The 15479-nt window shown below is 49.4% G+C and overlaps 1 protein-coding gene across 1 annotated transcript in view; it reads left to right on the top strand.

Annotated features, from left to right (window-relative positions):
* Urb1 (URB1 ribosome biogenesis homolog) overlaps positions 1-14827 on the top strand; it is a 54948-nt gene extending 40121 nt beyond the window's left edge. The window contains exons 26-39 of the mRNA XM_051150235.1: positions 1292-1485; positions 2409-2519; positions 2626-2689; positions 3464-3635; positions 3906-4014; positions 5571-5731; positions 6170-6281; positions 7431-7537; positions 8005-8148; positions 9020-9129; positions 10410-10607; positions 11704-11945; positions 12870-13469; positions 14316-14827. Of these exons, the coding sequence (XP_051006192.1) occupies positions 1292-1485; positions 2409-2519; positions 2626-2689; positions 3464-3635; positions 3906-4014; positions 5571-5731; positions 6170-6281; positions 7431-7537; positions 8005-8148; positions 9020-9129; positions 10410-10607; positions 11704-11945; positions 12870-13469; positions 14316-14488 (2497 nt within the window). The 3' untranslated portion in view covers positions 14489-14827. The remainder of the gene's footprint in view (positions 1-1291; positions 1486-2408; positions 2520-2625; positions 2690-3463; positions 3636-3905; positions 4015-5570; positions 5732-6169; positions 6282-7430; positions 7538-8004; positions 8149-9019; positions 9130-10409; positions 10608-11703; positions 11946-12869; positions 13470-14315) is intronic.
* Positions 14828-15479: the final 652 nt, after the last annotated feature.

Raw genomic sequence — 15479 nt, 5'->3', positions numbered from 1 at the left:
CTGGTGGGGGACCTGATGACTGTTAGTCTCCGCACACTTTGAGTGTCACTATATGAGCAAAAGTGACTGTGCTCCCACCTGGGAATAAGTATATGAGAGTTCATGTGACCTCACTCACACTTGCTGTGGCCATACTCTTTAGTTTGGGTGTTCAGAGAGCCGTGAAATGATGTATAGTGCCTATAATCTTCATTTACTGGTCATTTGTGATGCCCAACATTCAGAGAAAATGTCATGCAGAAGAAAGAAGGATGGTTGCAGGTTAATGACTGACATCTCTACTACTACTGTTTCCTCCCTCTCTCTCTCTCTCTTTTGTTGTTGTTGTTGTTGTTGTTGCTTGTTTTTTGAGATAGGGTCTCACTATGTAGCCCAAGCTGCCTCCAGCTCTCAACCCTCTTCCCAAGTACTAGGATGGCAGGTGTGCACCATGACACTGCTTCTCTGTCAGCATGTTCAGGGAAACTGAGGAAGCTTCTGCCCAGCCGCCGTCCCCCCAGGGGAGCGCAGAACCTTCTTCGTGACAAATGTTGGGACATCCAAATACTCACATAGAGCCAGAAGGATTTTCCATAGATTTCTTCCTTTAGTGGGTTTGGAAGGATTTGAGACATCGTTTGGGGTAGTTCAAATGGCTAAAGGACCAGAGCTGACTAGCAGGGCCCACTGCAGAATGCCATCCTCACACTCAGTTGTGCTGCCTGCTGGGGCATCTAAATAGGAAGCTCTTGATGTCTGTGCCACGGAGAAACTTGAACCATGTGCTCCATCAGATGGTTTGGTCAGCGATCACCCTGTATGTGATGGTGGTCCCACTTGAGGTTATGGCTCCTGGTAATTAATGTAGCTGCCTTAGTCCATGTCAGTCCATTCTGTGATGTCTGTATCATGACAAAACCTCCTCATGATGTAAGTCTCTGGTGTCTGCCATGGTGGGCAGATGGGACTGTGATTAAACAAGTACTAAGCCATGCCACTGACAGAACCAGATGTGTACACGACTACTGTAGAATTCTCAACTTTGTAGTTTTAGAATTCTAACAACAAACATTGTTTCTTAAGAAATAAACTTCCAGCTAGGCATGTTGACGCATGCCTTTAATCCCAGCACTTGGAAGGCAGAGGCAGGTAGATCACTGTGAGTTCAGGGCCAGCCTGGTCTACAAAGTCCAGAGCAGCCAGGGTGACACAGAGAAACCGTCTCAAAAAACCAGGGGGAAAAAAAAAAAAAGAAAGGGAAAAGAAATAAACTTCCCTTCATGACACTCGTTCCCTTTGACTTGCTGCTCAGGTTTCGGTACCAGGACCTCACCTTTTTGAAGACTCTGCTCGATGCCACGAAGCTTCTGTATAGTCCAGAGAGCTCCGTGCACACAAAGCTTGTCCAGCTTCCAGTGGTCCACATGATGCTCACCCAGCATTCTCTGTTTTTGCCAACCATGCTGACATCCGAAGAAGAGAAGACGCTAGACAGTCAAGTCAAAGGTGACGCCACACTCAGCGCTCCCAGCGCAGTAGCAGTTGCTATCTTGCAGTTTTATCCAGCTAGCCATGCGCCAAAGCACTCCCACTTTGTTTTCAGATGTAGTACTGGAATATTCTTGACTATCAAGTCCAGGTCCAGACATCTCCTCTGTCTTAAATGTGACACAGAAGTTCACTGTTGAAGGCTTTATCTGGTTTATGAAGGTTGTGTTGAGGCCCATGTGGCCCTGACATGACCTGGTGTTAAAAGTCTGGAGTTAGGGGAAGTTGGGAGGGATGGGAAAACAGATGTGGACATTTGCACTGAGAGGAATGAATTAACCGGATGAATCTTGTAATGAGGTCTTAACGTGACCAACAAGGCCTTGAACTTACTTGGCAGAAGCCGGATTTATACTGCCTGCAGCTGAGTTGGTGTGCACACTGAGCTCACAGGTCCTGAGTACAGCGTGGACTGCACTGACTGTCAGAACACAATCTGAATGTCCTGTGCACTCAAAGCCCTCACCCCCAGACCCTTAGACTTGAGTGCAGGGTTGGTCTGTCATAAACTGCTAGCTTGAAGACAGAAAACTGTTAGGTAAAAATTAATGATGCATGTTGTTAAAATGGGGTCCATTCTCTGCAGGCAGGAGTATACATACTGGAAGACTGTGGTGGCATAATTAGGGAGATGCTTAGGTTTCTTAGATTTTGGTGGGGTGTGGTGGGTAAACCCCGAGCCTACACTCTGTGAGTCCTGGAGAGATAGGGATTGTGAAGATGTGTTTATTACAGGGATGCCTGTGATCCTGGGGAGGATGCCGGATGGAGGCCCAAAGCCCAGCCTTACTCAGAAATGATAGCTCCAGCTTCCAGGGCTCCCTCCCCCGCTGTCCTGAGACTGTGTCTCACAGTGCTCATGTCCGTGTTGTATCTTACAGAAACCCTGGTGGACCTGATGTCCACAGTGGTGAGGATGTGCCCTTCTGTCTGTGAGAGCAGCCACTTTGCTGTGCTACTTGGGGCCTACAGTGCGACCCTCAGTGTCTTGGGTGAGGAGGACCTGATGGTCAGGCTATGTGGGCAGGGATGGTGGGGTGTACCCTCATGTATTTGAGGGGCTCAGTTTCCTGAAAGTGGCCTGTGTTTACCTTCTAGACCAGAAGATTTTACTTCTCCTTCGGGCGTACGAACAGAACAACCTCAGTCTGATCAGCTTCAGGTGAGTGTTGGGTTGACAGGTGGGTCACTGCTGCCGCCGCTCCACACAGCAGATTCAGGCTTTGGAGTCGAGACTTTGCATTCCTTTGTACTGTTGTTTGAGCCTTTTATTAGTGTTTGTATTTCCTTATTTCGTATGAATGTAGACGTGTGTAGCAGTGTCCGTGCCACCGTGCACACTTGGGGATTAAGAACAGACCTCCACATAAGTGTTGGCAGGAACTAGACTTGTACCATAGTACCTTGCGGTATCTTACAGGCCTCTGTGTGCAGCTGCAGGGGATCATGGGACTATACAGGATAGGGTCTCCAGGCAGTGTTGACTAAAGACTTGTGTGGCAGCCCTGGTGAAGTGGTCCCTCCTGTGGGCCCCAGGAGGTCAGGATCCTGTAACAGCTTTACCCTGCCTTGGGGCCACACCCCACCCTGCAGAATTCCAGCTCTGCTACTCACCAACCAGCGAGTGGCCATACAACTTGCATGGTATAAACTGCAGGATCAGTGCACAGGCTGGGTGCCAAATTGGCCAAATACATCAAGAGTAGTTTGTGGTGCTGATTTATATGGCCATTACCAGCTGTCCCTGCACCCTCAGCAGCACCACCACTGTGCCCATTTCAGAAGCTGTATTGCAGATTAAGTGATAGAGCATGTGTGCTTACCCAGAGTGGCACTTGGCATGGGCTGTGTTCAGTCTTGATTGATGCTACATGTTGGGGTTGTTGTCATCAGTCTTTTCCTGGTGGGTCCAGTCTGCTTTCCTCTCTGGCTCTAGGGTTCTGCTGTGGGGCCCAGCAGCTGTGGAACATCATAAGACATGCAGGAGCCTGGGCAAGTCGCTGTGGCAACAGCCCAGCGTTGGAGACATCCTCCGCCTGCTGGACCCAGACCGGATGATGCAGACCATCCTGCACTTCCCGCAGTACCGGAGGCTGCTGCCCGCTGAGGTATGGTGCTGTTCCTCTCCCTCCCCCTTGCCATTCTAACTTTTCCATAGGTACAGACTGGACCCTCAGTGTCCATCACTGAAGCTGGGTCACACTGGGTCTCGCTGTGTTATTTATTACTCCTTACAATCTTGAAGTAAATCTGAAAAATCATGTTCCATGTGTAAACTCTGCTTTGTATAGAACTGCTTATGCTATCTGAGCTCTGACTGTGGGGCCAGCGTTCAGATAATCAGCATCTGTGCATGTTGTTGGCTTGGGCTGTTTCAGGACACAGAGGAGCCACTGGTGTTTAAGGACAAGGCTGTGAGAGTGGACCTCAACAGCCTCTATGACCCCTGCTTCCTTCTACACCTGTTCGGAGAACTGACCAGGCCAGGTGAGTGTGCTGGCCCACTTCAGTCAGATTGCTTTAACTGTTGTCATTGCTCACAGGTTAGGCCGTCAGCATCCACTAGACCTGGGTGCTTTTGATGCTATCCTTGGTCCTGGCTGTGCATCTCAGGATTTTGAAGCCAGTATTAGAAGGTCAAATTACTGTAGAAGTGGTTCTTAAACAGAACAGCATTTATAGACACTTCTAAATAGCCTGTTATATTTTCAGCACCCAAGGGCAGCCCTTTTCCGTAAGTACAAAGCCAAGACCATAGAGCAGCAGAGAAAGTCACAAAATAGGAAGTTGATTTTCCCTCATGGAAACATGGAAAATTCATTTGTTTTAGAATGTCAGTAATTACTAAGATTATCCCAGCCACCAGAGTTCCAGCTCTTCTCGTTGAGTGTAAATTAAATCTTTAGGTGTTCTCTCTCCCAGATATAGTCCATTTGTGAATTAATTTTATCTACTGTTTGATGCCTTAAATAATTTTTTTTTTGCTCTCTTTCCACACCAAAATTCATCAGTTGTTAGAAATTGGAAAATTAGTTTATAAGTTACTGGAACAATCACCTAATTGGTCTTTTCCCACTCTCTGCTTCCAGTCTGTGCTTTAACCTCAAGCAGCAGCACTTAAGTTCTGATTTTAGTTTGGCCATCTCTATCTTTTATTTGGTGTGTATGCAATGTGAGTGAAACCATAGTTCTGGCTCAGTTTTATCTTTGCCAAGGGCTGGCTGTGATTGTTTTAGGGCTCATGCCACACAGTTTATCAGTTTCCCTTCCAGCCAGATGGCTTTGTTTCTTGCATTGTGTCAGAGGCTAACCATAGGAGAGGACGTTTCTCCTTTCTCAATATCTATCGCTGCGATGAAACACCATGACCAGAAAGCAAGTTGGGGAGGAAAGAGTTTTTCTGGCTTATGCTTCCAAATCACTGTTCATCATTGGCGGAAGTCAGGCCAGGAACTCAAGCAGGCAGGAGCTTGGAGGCAGGAGATGATACAGAGGCCATGAAGGGTGCTGCTTTGCTGGCTTTCTCCCCCATGGCTTGCTCAGCCTGGTTTCTTATAGAACCCAGGACCACCCGCCCAGGGATGCACCACTCACCATAGGCTGGGCCCTCTAAGAAATGCCCTGTGTATAAGCTTGCCTACAGCCTGATCTTATGAAGGCATTTTGTTAGTTGAAGTTCCTTCCTCTCAGATGACATTAGCTTGTGTCAGGTTAACACAAAACCATCCAGCATGGCTTTTGGACTGTTCTTAAACCCTTTGTTCTATTACCTATAACCTCATGATTGTTATATTTACTCGCTTTGTTTCTGTACAAGAATCATGACTTCATTTGGGCGGTGGTAGCACATGCTTTTAATGCCAGCATTTGGGAGGCAGAGGCAGGTGGATCTCCGTGAGTTCGAGGCCATCCTGGTCTACAAAGTGAGTCCAGAACAGCCAAGGCTACACAGAGAAGCCCTGTCTCAAAAAACAAAACAAAACAAACAAAAAGAATCATGACTCTTGAATCATGTGTTTAATGTTGTAATTTACTTTCTGTAGAGTTTGTGGTGGATTGTCGAAAATTTCTGGATTCAAATGCTCTGGGTCTAACTGTGGCAGCCCTCAGCAGCTATGACCCCCAGATGCGAGCAGCAGCCTACTATGTCCTAGCAGCTTACTACTCACACCTAGAGGGTGCTCGCTTCCGGGAGCAGGCCCAAGTGAGTAGGAGGTGGAGATCTGTGGAGAAGGCATGAGTGAGAGGCACGGACAGCCCTTACCTTGGGAGGCTGCCCTCCAACCCCAAGGCCCAGAGGAGAATGGGGAAGGGCTCCTTTACACACTGTCTTCTAGTGGCTAGACAGAATGGCTTCCTTCTGTTGAATGTGTCTGTGGCTTAAACTCGGTGGTGAAGGCAGCTGCCATCCACAGTGTCTGACCCCCAGAAACTCATCCCTCATGGTGGAGGAGGAGCAGGGGCAGATTGAACTTCCAGGGCATGGTGTTGGGTTTCCTGCTGTGGCTTTCTGTTCTCCTGGGTGGGGTGGGGTGGGGGTGGTGGGAGGGGTCTGGAGGGAGCTTGGCGGGGGGTGGGGGGGTTGTGGAGCGGGCACTCCTGCAAAGCTGTGACAGAAATTGCTCATCTTCCCTCTCTTCAGGTTCTGTACCTGCTGGACGTTGTCCGGGATGGGATTAAAGCTCCAAACCTGAGGCTCCCTTTTATCATGGCTCTTTTCATTGCCAAGGCAGCACTGCAGATCTTGAAGCCAGGTACCCTGAGAGACTTCAGCTGAGGAGAAACAGACACGATGAGGTTGTGCGAGTCCACACAACAGGTTGCTTTGCTGTGCAGTGCCCTGCCTCTAGGATTGCTTCGAGAGGCAGAGGAATCGTACATTTCAAAGCCCTGTGGTTCTTCTGGCCCAGCGTGCTCTGACTGGGTCAGCAGCTGTGTGTCCGACACTGGCTCACTTAGCCATGCTTAGCAGAGGCCGCAGGGTGTGGTTCCAGGTACTCTGCGGGAAGGCGTATGAGTCATTATGTAGGTTAGAGCACAGGTCCTGAGGAGCAGGGCCACCTCTGAAAGGACATGAAACCGACAGGGCTTGATTCACCCTAAGGCCTTGTTTAGGGTTAATCAGAAAAAACAGTAGAAGGTTGGAGAACCTAGGGCTCTGTTAGTCTACCAAGGTCATAATCTTAGTTGAGGAAACACTTCCCCCACACACTGATTCCCCACCTCCTCAGCAGCTGAGGCCCCCAGGGAGGCAGCGTGTCTCCAACCTCTCAGTTGGTGTGTGTTCAAATGGCTCTTAAAATTCAGGTCTTGTTTTCACCTGCTCGTATCATTTCTATGACAGGTTTCCCTGCCTTGGAAACTTGTGGAAGAAGCAAAATAATTCTCACTTTGCTGACTAAAAGAATCTGTTAGGAGAAAGCACAGCAAAGATCAGCTGTTGATGGCTGTAGTCACCCATTGAGTCCACGCAGTCTGCGTATAGCTGTCCATATCAGTCCCCGGGCCAAGGAAGGTCTGTGCTGGGTCCAGTGGGTCCCTGCAGGACTTTAGACTGCGGCAGGAAGAGGAGGTGTGTGCCCTCCCTGCCTTGTGTTCCAGAGCCAGGTGTCTGAGCAGCCCTCCAGGTCTGCTCCTTCCTAGGAGAGGCTGGGATCAGGCATTGTGGGCCCTGCGTTCGTGTCTCTGTGGCCACATCCAGGAGTGGTCTCTATAGCACTTGCAGGAGTGGTCTCAGGTACCCAGTCATATGCTGCTTCTCAGGGACAAGTGATGAGGAGAAGGATGCAGAACCTCTGCTGGACAGGGATGCGTGTCTGATATGCTGACTGGCTCCACCCCCCAGTCCATACACTGCCAGGTTGTTGCGTGAGGCGGTCAGTGACCGTCTGCTATGTTTTCAGAGGAGCACATGTACTGGAAGGTCAGCAAGTTCCTGCTGTCACACGAGAGCCTGAACATGGACAAGCTGCCAGGCTTCTACCAGTTCTTCTACAGCTCCGACTTCCAGGTAATGCTGCCAAGTCCTCAGCGTCCCAGAGACTCCTGGACACAATCACTCAGCCACTACCACTCTGTTTTCCCGCCAATACAGCTTGCTACCAGTCCCATTGCACAAACAGTGCAGAGCAAGCTCACAGAAAGGAACCGTTTGTGCTGCCCCACAGAGGCAGACACACTCCTGTGTCCTGGCACTTCTTGAACCTTGCTTAAAAGTCTTCCTGAATCCAGAGACTTACAGCATAGCATCCCTCTTTATTTCCTTGCCAAGTCCCTTGACTAAGTATTGCGTATCCTTCTGTCAAGCTCCCACCTACCTAAACATGGGTTAGTGTTTAACTTGACTTGGCCTTTGATTTCTGAGCTGATAATACAAGGCTGGAGCTGTTAGCTATCACCTGAAATCAGTGGTGTTTGATTGTCCAACAAAAAAACCTGTAACTTGTTTAATAATACTTCCTTGTTTGTCTGGCCTAGCAAAAAACAGAACAAGAGTGGGTGTTGGGAATTCTACGGCAGGGGATTAGAGACAAGCACTGTTACGAGCTATGCTCCAGAAGAGGGGTGCTCCACATCATCCTGTCCTTCCTCAGCAGCCCCTTGTGTGACCAGGAGGTGCAGGTGAGCATGTTCCATGAGGTCACTGTGCTCTCTGCTGTCTAGTGTGTGAAGTCTGGTACTGTTTGTTCCCTGACGGTGGTTTTGTTGCAGCCTTCTTACCATTGCCTGTGGTGACAGGAAGGAAGGCCTCTCCAGCTTGCTTTGTCAAGGGAAAGGCGCTAATGAACGGTCATAAGCTGTGGACTTGGCCAAAAAGCCAAGATGCAAATTACCGTACATGAGTGACAGACACCTCTAGCCTCACTTTCCATGTAGCGCGTGGAGATAAAAGACCCGCACAGAAGAATCCCAGCCCTCAGGGCGCTAAGGCAGGAGGATCGCAAATTCAGGGCCAATAGTCAACCTGTGGACAGTAACACTGTGTGTTCAGTTTTACTGGTCATTATCAGTTATATAAATTTTTTTTTTCTGTAACTTGTTCTTTTTGTGTTTGAAATAAGCTCTCACTTCATAGCTCTGGCTGGCCTAAAACCTTTTCGTATTGCTGGCTTTGGACTTGTAGCATTCCTCCTGCCTCTCACATGCTGGGATTGTAGGCATGGCCAGACTTGCGGTTGACTTCTTTTGGTTTTGTTTTTTATTTTGATTTTTGTTTCTCGTGATAGGGTTTCTCTGTGTAGCCTTGGCTGTCCTGGACTCTTTGTAGACCAGGCTGGCCTCTTAATTCACAGAGATCAAACTGCCTCTGCCTCCCTGAGTGCTGGGATTAAAGCCATGCACCACCATGCCCAGCACAGGTGACTCTTAAAAGGTTTATATTAATTGTAGTCCCTAAAGTAATAAGCACTGGACACATGTTGTCTTTTAGTTGTTTTTAGTTGGTCAGGTAAGCGTGTTCTTCTACTAAGAAGTGACTTGTTGGGCTTTTCAGATTTGGATTCTGGAAATTCTGCAGAATGTTGCCCACATCACCAGATCTGCCTATGAAGTCATACGTGACTGTGGCCTTTTAACATGGGTTTTACACATCCTTGAGAGCAGGTAAGCATCTTTTCTATGAGCACTCTGTCCATGATGCCTCTAAAAGTTTAAGGATGAGTAGATGTACTGTGACATGGTGTCCCCTGATGTTCTTATGGGCTTGCAGTCCAGCTCTTGTAATGGCCACGGGGCTTTTCTTCCATTAACTTCTCATTTTCAGTCTCCTGTAGGCTTTGGGTGGAAGTACAACTGCACCCACATTGGCAGAACCTCACTGGCCTTCCTGTCTGATCTTTGTCACACCCTCCAATGGGATTGGCTCTTACCCTGTCATCTGAGCCTCCAGGTCTAGATGGCGTGTTGTAGTGCCCAGTGAGGGGAGATGAGTTCTCAGGCACTGGGCAGGGTTAGGCATGGATGAGCCCACGCTGCAGTGGAGGGACTCTGTATGCAGGAAGGTTGGGGTCCCTGACTCAGCAACACTGCCTGGAGGGCTCTGTCTCTGACAGGGCAAGTGTAATATGCCCAGGGGTTACTGGGTCTTTTTGTTCATTTTTCAGAAGTAATTTTCAGTTCTTGGAGAAGGACTCAGATGCATATGCTCCAGCCCTAGCCAGGAACACTGCACACTTAACTGCCATGTCTTGCTACAACGCTAGATGACTTCTTAAAGGTGCCTGCGCCTCATTGCCGCTGTTCACAAACCTGGTGTTGCAGAACATGGTCGCTAATGGATTATTTTTAACCAAAGGGATTAAATGCTCATTTTCTCCTAATATAAAAACCTAGCTGTTCATACCTGGAAATAAATACAGTTGGAGATTGGCATTAAAAAGGGTATTTTTCTAAAATTTCTTTTTCAGACTTAGTGGCTGGTTCTTGTAATCTCACCACTCAGGAGGCTGTACCAGAGGATTTCTGGGAGTTCAAGGTCACTCTGGGCTGTAGTGCAAGAAAGACCTTGTCTTGAAAAAACCAAATAGAAAGTAACAGCTTAAACCTTGTCTTCCAACATTAACAACTTTAAGACTATCTTAGCTTTCTAAAGAAAGCATAGTTAGCTAATTGCCTGTCCTAGTTAAAGCTCAAGTTGCTACCATAACTACACTGCCATGCCTGCTGTGATGTGGGAGCTCGGGACAGTTTTCTGGTTAGATAGTGCCTGGCAGCCTCATCCTGGCTTGAAAGCCCATTTCTCCATCAGGCACCATGTTTTTACTTCTCTCGAGGGATGAGCAGATGGGATTTCTGAGGGCAGGACTATCGCCAGCGTTCTGCTTCCTCTGTGCTCTTTGTCCTACCTTCACAGTGATCTAGGCCGCTGCCATGTTTGGTTTCAGATTTGTGGAGACTCAGCTGCTTTCCCACGTGATCTCTTTGCTACACACCCTGTGGGTGACCAACCTGGGCAACAAAGCACCAGAGGAGAAAAGCCAGCCACCTGGCCAGCCTGGCTCCCATGAGCCCCAGAAGATGCTGGCCTTGCACGTGGTCGATGAGTTCCTGTATGTCCTCATTGCACTTACAAAGCACCTGAGGTGAGCCTGCCCCTGCCGTGAGCTACCTACTATGCAAGCTCAGGCTGTGGTAGGTATTGCTGCTTATCCCTTTCTGTCGCCTGTGGTCACCAGATCTCTGTCACAACCCCACAGGTGAGCCCTGAGCTGGGCTCTGGTGTGGATTAGGCCAGAGTGCCTTGTCAGCATCAGAACATCTGTTGTAGCTCCCTCTTTATTTTCATTTCAGCCTCCAGGGTTCTCATGGGGGCTCTGAAAACTTAGTAGACTGTTAAAACCCACAGGGCATCCTGCTAGGGCATTTTTTAGCAGGTTGTGCCCCACCCTGCCCTGCCCTCAACCATGCTTATCAAAATGAAGCTCCACTAGCCTCAGCCAGGGTGCCTACAAGCTGTCCTTACCAGAGTTCCAGCCTCCGGAGGTGTGCATGTCCATGGACTCCTCAAGCATTTCAGTCCTGTCACCTGATCATGCTCTGGGTCTCCTCTGAGGAGCTAAATTCTCCTCAGATTCCTTGTTGGAGAAAACACTATAAGTTTAGATTTCCTATGTCAGGAGTTAACAGGTGTCAACAGGGCAGAAGATTGACTTTAAAAAATGGGATTCAGATTAAAGGCATTTAAAAAAAAAAAAATAAATAAGAACAGAGCAGTTGGTTTCATGTCCCAAATTAAAATAAGATTCTCCTGGGCATCCATACCTGTTACTTTAGGGTGGTCTGGAACATTGCTGTCAGAGAACTTATGTCCCTTGGAAATGGCAGCTTAGTGTTCAGCCCTGTGTGTAGCAGGAGATACTGTAAGATCAGAAAGCTCTCTCCTCCACTAAGCATCGTTTGGCTTTGCCTATAACGTGGCACTGAACGGGGCCTGCCTGAGGTGGAGAGGAATTGGCAGCCCAGTGCAGAGTTCTGTCACTAACATGACTGGGCCCTCAGTCTTGCTGCCAGGGTCCCCCATTTAGCCTAGATTTCCTCCAGCACAGAGCTCAGATGCTGGGTCTCTCCAGAGTACCTCATATGTCTTCTTCTGGGTTCTGAGCCCCCATCACTGGTTGTCTGTATAATTTATGTGATGCTGACTGCCCTGCTCCGTCTGTAACATTGGCTTCCAAACAGGCCCAGCTTGGCCTCCACCCAACTGACCAATTTCTTTTGGACACTTGAGTCTGTGCTGAGTTATCGGGCCACCATCATAAAGGTCTTCGAGGATATGGGCCGATTGACAGTGAACAAGGTGACGCTTTCTACCAAACACGTCCTGGTCCTCTTACATAAGTGGAGCCTCATTGAGAGAGACACGAAGCTCCAGGGAGACCTGAAAGCAGTCATTGAGCAGCACCAAGTCAAGGACCTACTGAGTAAGCTCCAGCCCTGCCTGGGTCTGCCTGGAGCAGCCTGCGTGCCGCCCCTTAGCTTTCTGTCACAGTGACAAATCCCTAAGAAGATGAACTGAGAGCATCAAGGATTTTATGCTCTGTGTTTCAGTCCACGTTTGCTTGACCCCATTGATCCCAGCTTGTGTCGATGCAGAATGTGATGGTAGAGCAAAGTTGCTCACTTCACAGCAGTGACAAGCAGAAAGAGGGAAAGAGAAAAGGGAGCCTGAGATCAGACACACTGCAAGGGAACACTGCCCATGGCCTACTTCCCAGAGTTCACACGCCTCCCAATAGCCTGTTAAGCCATAAGTGTATAGATGTATTAATTTCTCCACCCACAAGGGTAGGGTCCTCCTGAACCATTCACCTCAGCACTGCTGCATTGGGAGCAAGCCTAAAACACAAAGGCTTTGGTGGATGTCTAAGATCCAAACCATAATATGAGTGTTAAGATGCTCACCTGTAAAGGAGGTGCCTAAAAGGGATGTGTTTTCACCTTGGTCTCTGCTCTGAAGTCAGAAGAGCAGATTGGGAAGGCCCGGGAGAAAGCGTACAGTGCTTGTCACACACACATAGGACCTGAGTTGGCTCTTCAGAACTCAGCAGCTGCCCTGGCAAAGCATGTGGACAGTCCCTCTGCCGGCTGGGGAGGTGGAGAGAGTGCATCCCTGGGGCCCTCTCAGCCTGCCAGTCTAGCCAGATCAGTGAGCCCAGGTCCTCGTGAGAGGCCCTGTCTCAAAACTCCAAGTACGGTGGTCAGTGCTCTACCAGAGGGCCAGAGTCTGTATCCCAGTGCCCTCCTCAGACAGCAATCTGACACCTTCACACACACCCCCACCTGTGACTCAGGAGCTGCGTGGACGCGGCTAGCCCAGCCTGACCACCTTTCTCTGTGCTTCACAGAGACGCTCAAGGATAAGAACAGGCCTGTGGCAGCAGCCCGTGCCAAAGGCCCACGAGGCCGGAAGAAGAAGCATGGAGAGATGGCGGAGCCTGCCGAACCCGAGCTGGAAGCATCTAGTCTGGAGACATGCAAGGGCCTCCTGAGGGCCACAGTGACCCACTGGGGGCCAGTTGTCCCCTTGCCTGGACCCACTCAGCAGTGTGTGGGCCAGGCTACCCCCAGGACTAAATCACTGGGCTCTGCACATGCTGCTGTTTCCTTGGTGGCCAGCTGGGTGCTGCGGTCGTTGGCTGAACGCCCCCTCAGCAGGGCAGAGGCCATAAGACTCCTTGACTGGCTCAAGAGCCACATTTTGCCACACACAGCGGTGGCAGCTGACTTTCTCAGGGACAGTGCTGTCAAGAATGGCATCTTTAAGCTGTACAGTCGTCACTGTGGTGTACAGGGCCTGACAGGACCTGCACTGGATGTGGCCTGCAAGTTCAGCACTGTCATGCTGCAGTTGTTGGCGGCCCAGGGCCGCGTAGATCACCCTCTCCACTCGGTGGTGGAGGCCCTGTGCCTTGATTCCCTGAAGGAAACGGATGAAGCTAAACGAGGTAATGTGGGCTCTTTAGTCAGAACTAGAGAAATGTGTGGGTGGGAGAGGGCGGGGTACTCTAATGGTTAGCTGGGCCCTCATCAGGATTGGGCGATACAGAGTGAGTGTGAAGGGAGAGGAAGTCCCCTCCTTGATGACAGGCCCCGCCTTAGAGCCTCAGGGCCCCTCAAGGGGCACGCTACCCTACAGAGCAGAGGGGGCTTTGACCGTAACATACACAAGGACTGCTGTGTCCCGTGATGACCACACATGTATACCCACGTAAGCACACTCACACATGTGCAGTTTGTGCTTGGCATTCAGCTGGCATCAGAGGCTTGGGTGCAGGGCTGAGTGGGTGAGTGACCGTCTGGCTTTGGTGGCTGTCAGATGCTGTGGCAGGCATGTCCTCCATCTGGGGGAAAGGACTCTTCACAGGGAGGGAAAGGCTAACATGGCTGGGCTATGGCCTCAGCTGGCAGCAGAAGGAGCCCGTCACTTTCTCAGCTAGCTGCAGCAGGAGCAATCACTGTACCTGTGAGCTCATCTTTTCCTGTAAGTGTGCTCTCTGAGCTGATGAGTGCAAGGCAGTGATGGCCCTGGGCGGGAGACCTGGCCAGATGGGACTGGGACTGACTTCCTTTTAAGGTGTCTACACAAGGATCAGAGGAAGCTAAGCTGTAAAATGATCAGAAAGGATAACACCAGAGGAAACTCACTTTTCTGCACATGCTCACCTGTGTTCACGCAAGTCTTGGCACAGTGTATCTGGCAGCTGTGTATAGCCCTGGTGCATTGTAGGTGGCTGAGTTGCTTTCCATCTGATGAATTGCACTTCCTAATGGCCTTGTCCATACCTCCCCAGCTCCCACAGCATTCCTGGTGTCTCTGTATATTAAGGACATCTGGCTGGGGGCCGAGCAGCCAGACACCTTCCTTGCTCACATCCAGATGGTCTGTGAGGCAGCAAAGGACATGCCACATGGTGAGACGGAGGCCATTGTTGCACTGTGCAGGACCGTGGACTCCTCCCCTTGACTCCTCCCTGCTGAGCAGCTCCCCAGCCAGTTCCACAGAGCTTGGGAGATATGAACTGATACATTCAACTATTTTCCAGCAAGAAAAGCTAAGAGGGCTTTATTACCTGGCCAACAAGTAAGCACGGGTGCTGACCTTGCAGTCAGAGTTGTGGTGACGGGGCATTGCTGGACCGTGAGGCCCACACAGGATTCAGATAACTGTGGTCCCCTCTTCTAGAGTTCCTGGCAGAGGAGCTAAGTGATGCTCGTAAGTACAGGATGGATCTGTGGTGTTAAAGCTGAAGCCTGAAGATTTCCTATGTCTTTGGATGTGCATGGCAGACATGCAAGGTTGTCACTGCTGCTCTAACGTCCCTAAGAAATAAACGTCTACTTTGGGAAGACAGTATTTTTTTAAGTTATGTTTCAAAGAGGATTTGGGGTTTTATAATATTTTGATAATAAATAGCTATTTGTTTGAGTTGCTTTTGTGCTTTGCTTTCATTGTACAAACTATTTTTATTCCAGAAACCTGCATTTTATTTCAGAATTTCACTTGTATAGTTCACTGATGCTGGGTGCTCTTTCTGGTAGAGGTCAGTGTGAAATTTCATGGTTTTACAGATAAAATACTCGTATGCCACCTGGGACCTGGTGATTTAGCTTGTCTTGCATGGTGTATGTAGGACTGAGAATGGCTTGGTTTTGACTTAAATGTTTACACTTTGATGTGCATCTGTCATCCTGTCACACAGGCTGTGTAAAGACAGGGTTGTTAACCTTTAATTGCAGAAGACAGACAGGAAGTCTGAGGCCTCGGAGATAGAAAGCCACCTTCAGGTTGTGGTTCATTGAGACTGTCCTGCTTTATGGGCACCTCTGCCTGCCATGCAGAGGGATACTGGCTGAAAAGAGGGTCAGGGCCATTTCCCTAAAGGCATGCTTCTGAAAGCAGAGCAGTGAGTCACCAGACCCAGCAGATGTCCACAGCTCCAGTCCTCAGCCGTCCC

The sequence above is a fragment of the Acomys russatus genome, chromosome 8 (genome assembly GCF_903995435.1).
Source record: "Acomys russatus chromosome 8, mAcoRus1.1, whole genome shotgun sequence".
NCBI lineage: Eukaryota > Metazoa > Chordata > Mammalia > Rodentia > Muridae > Acomys > Acomys russatus.
This window is presented reverse-complemented; position numbering and strand designations above follow the sequence as displayed.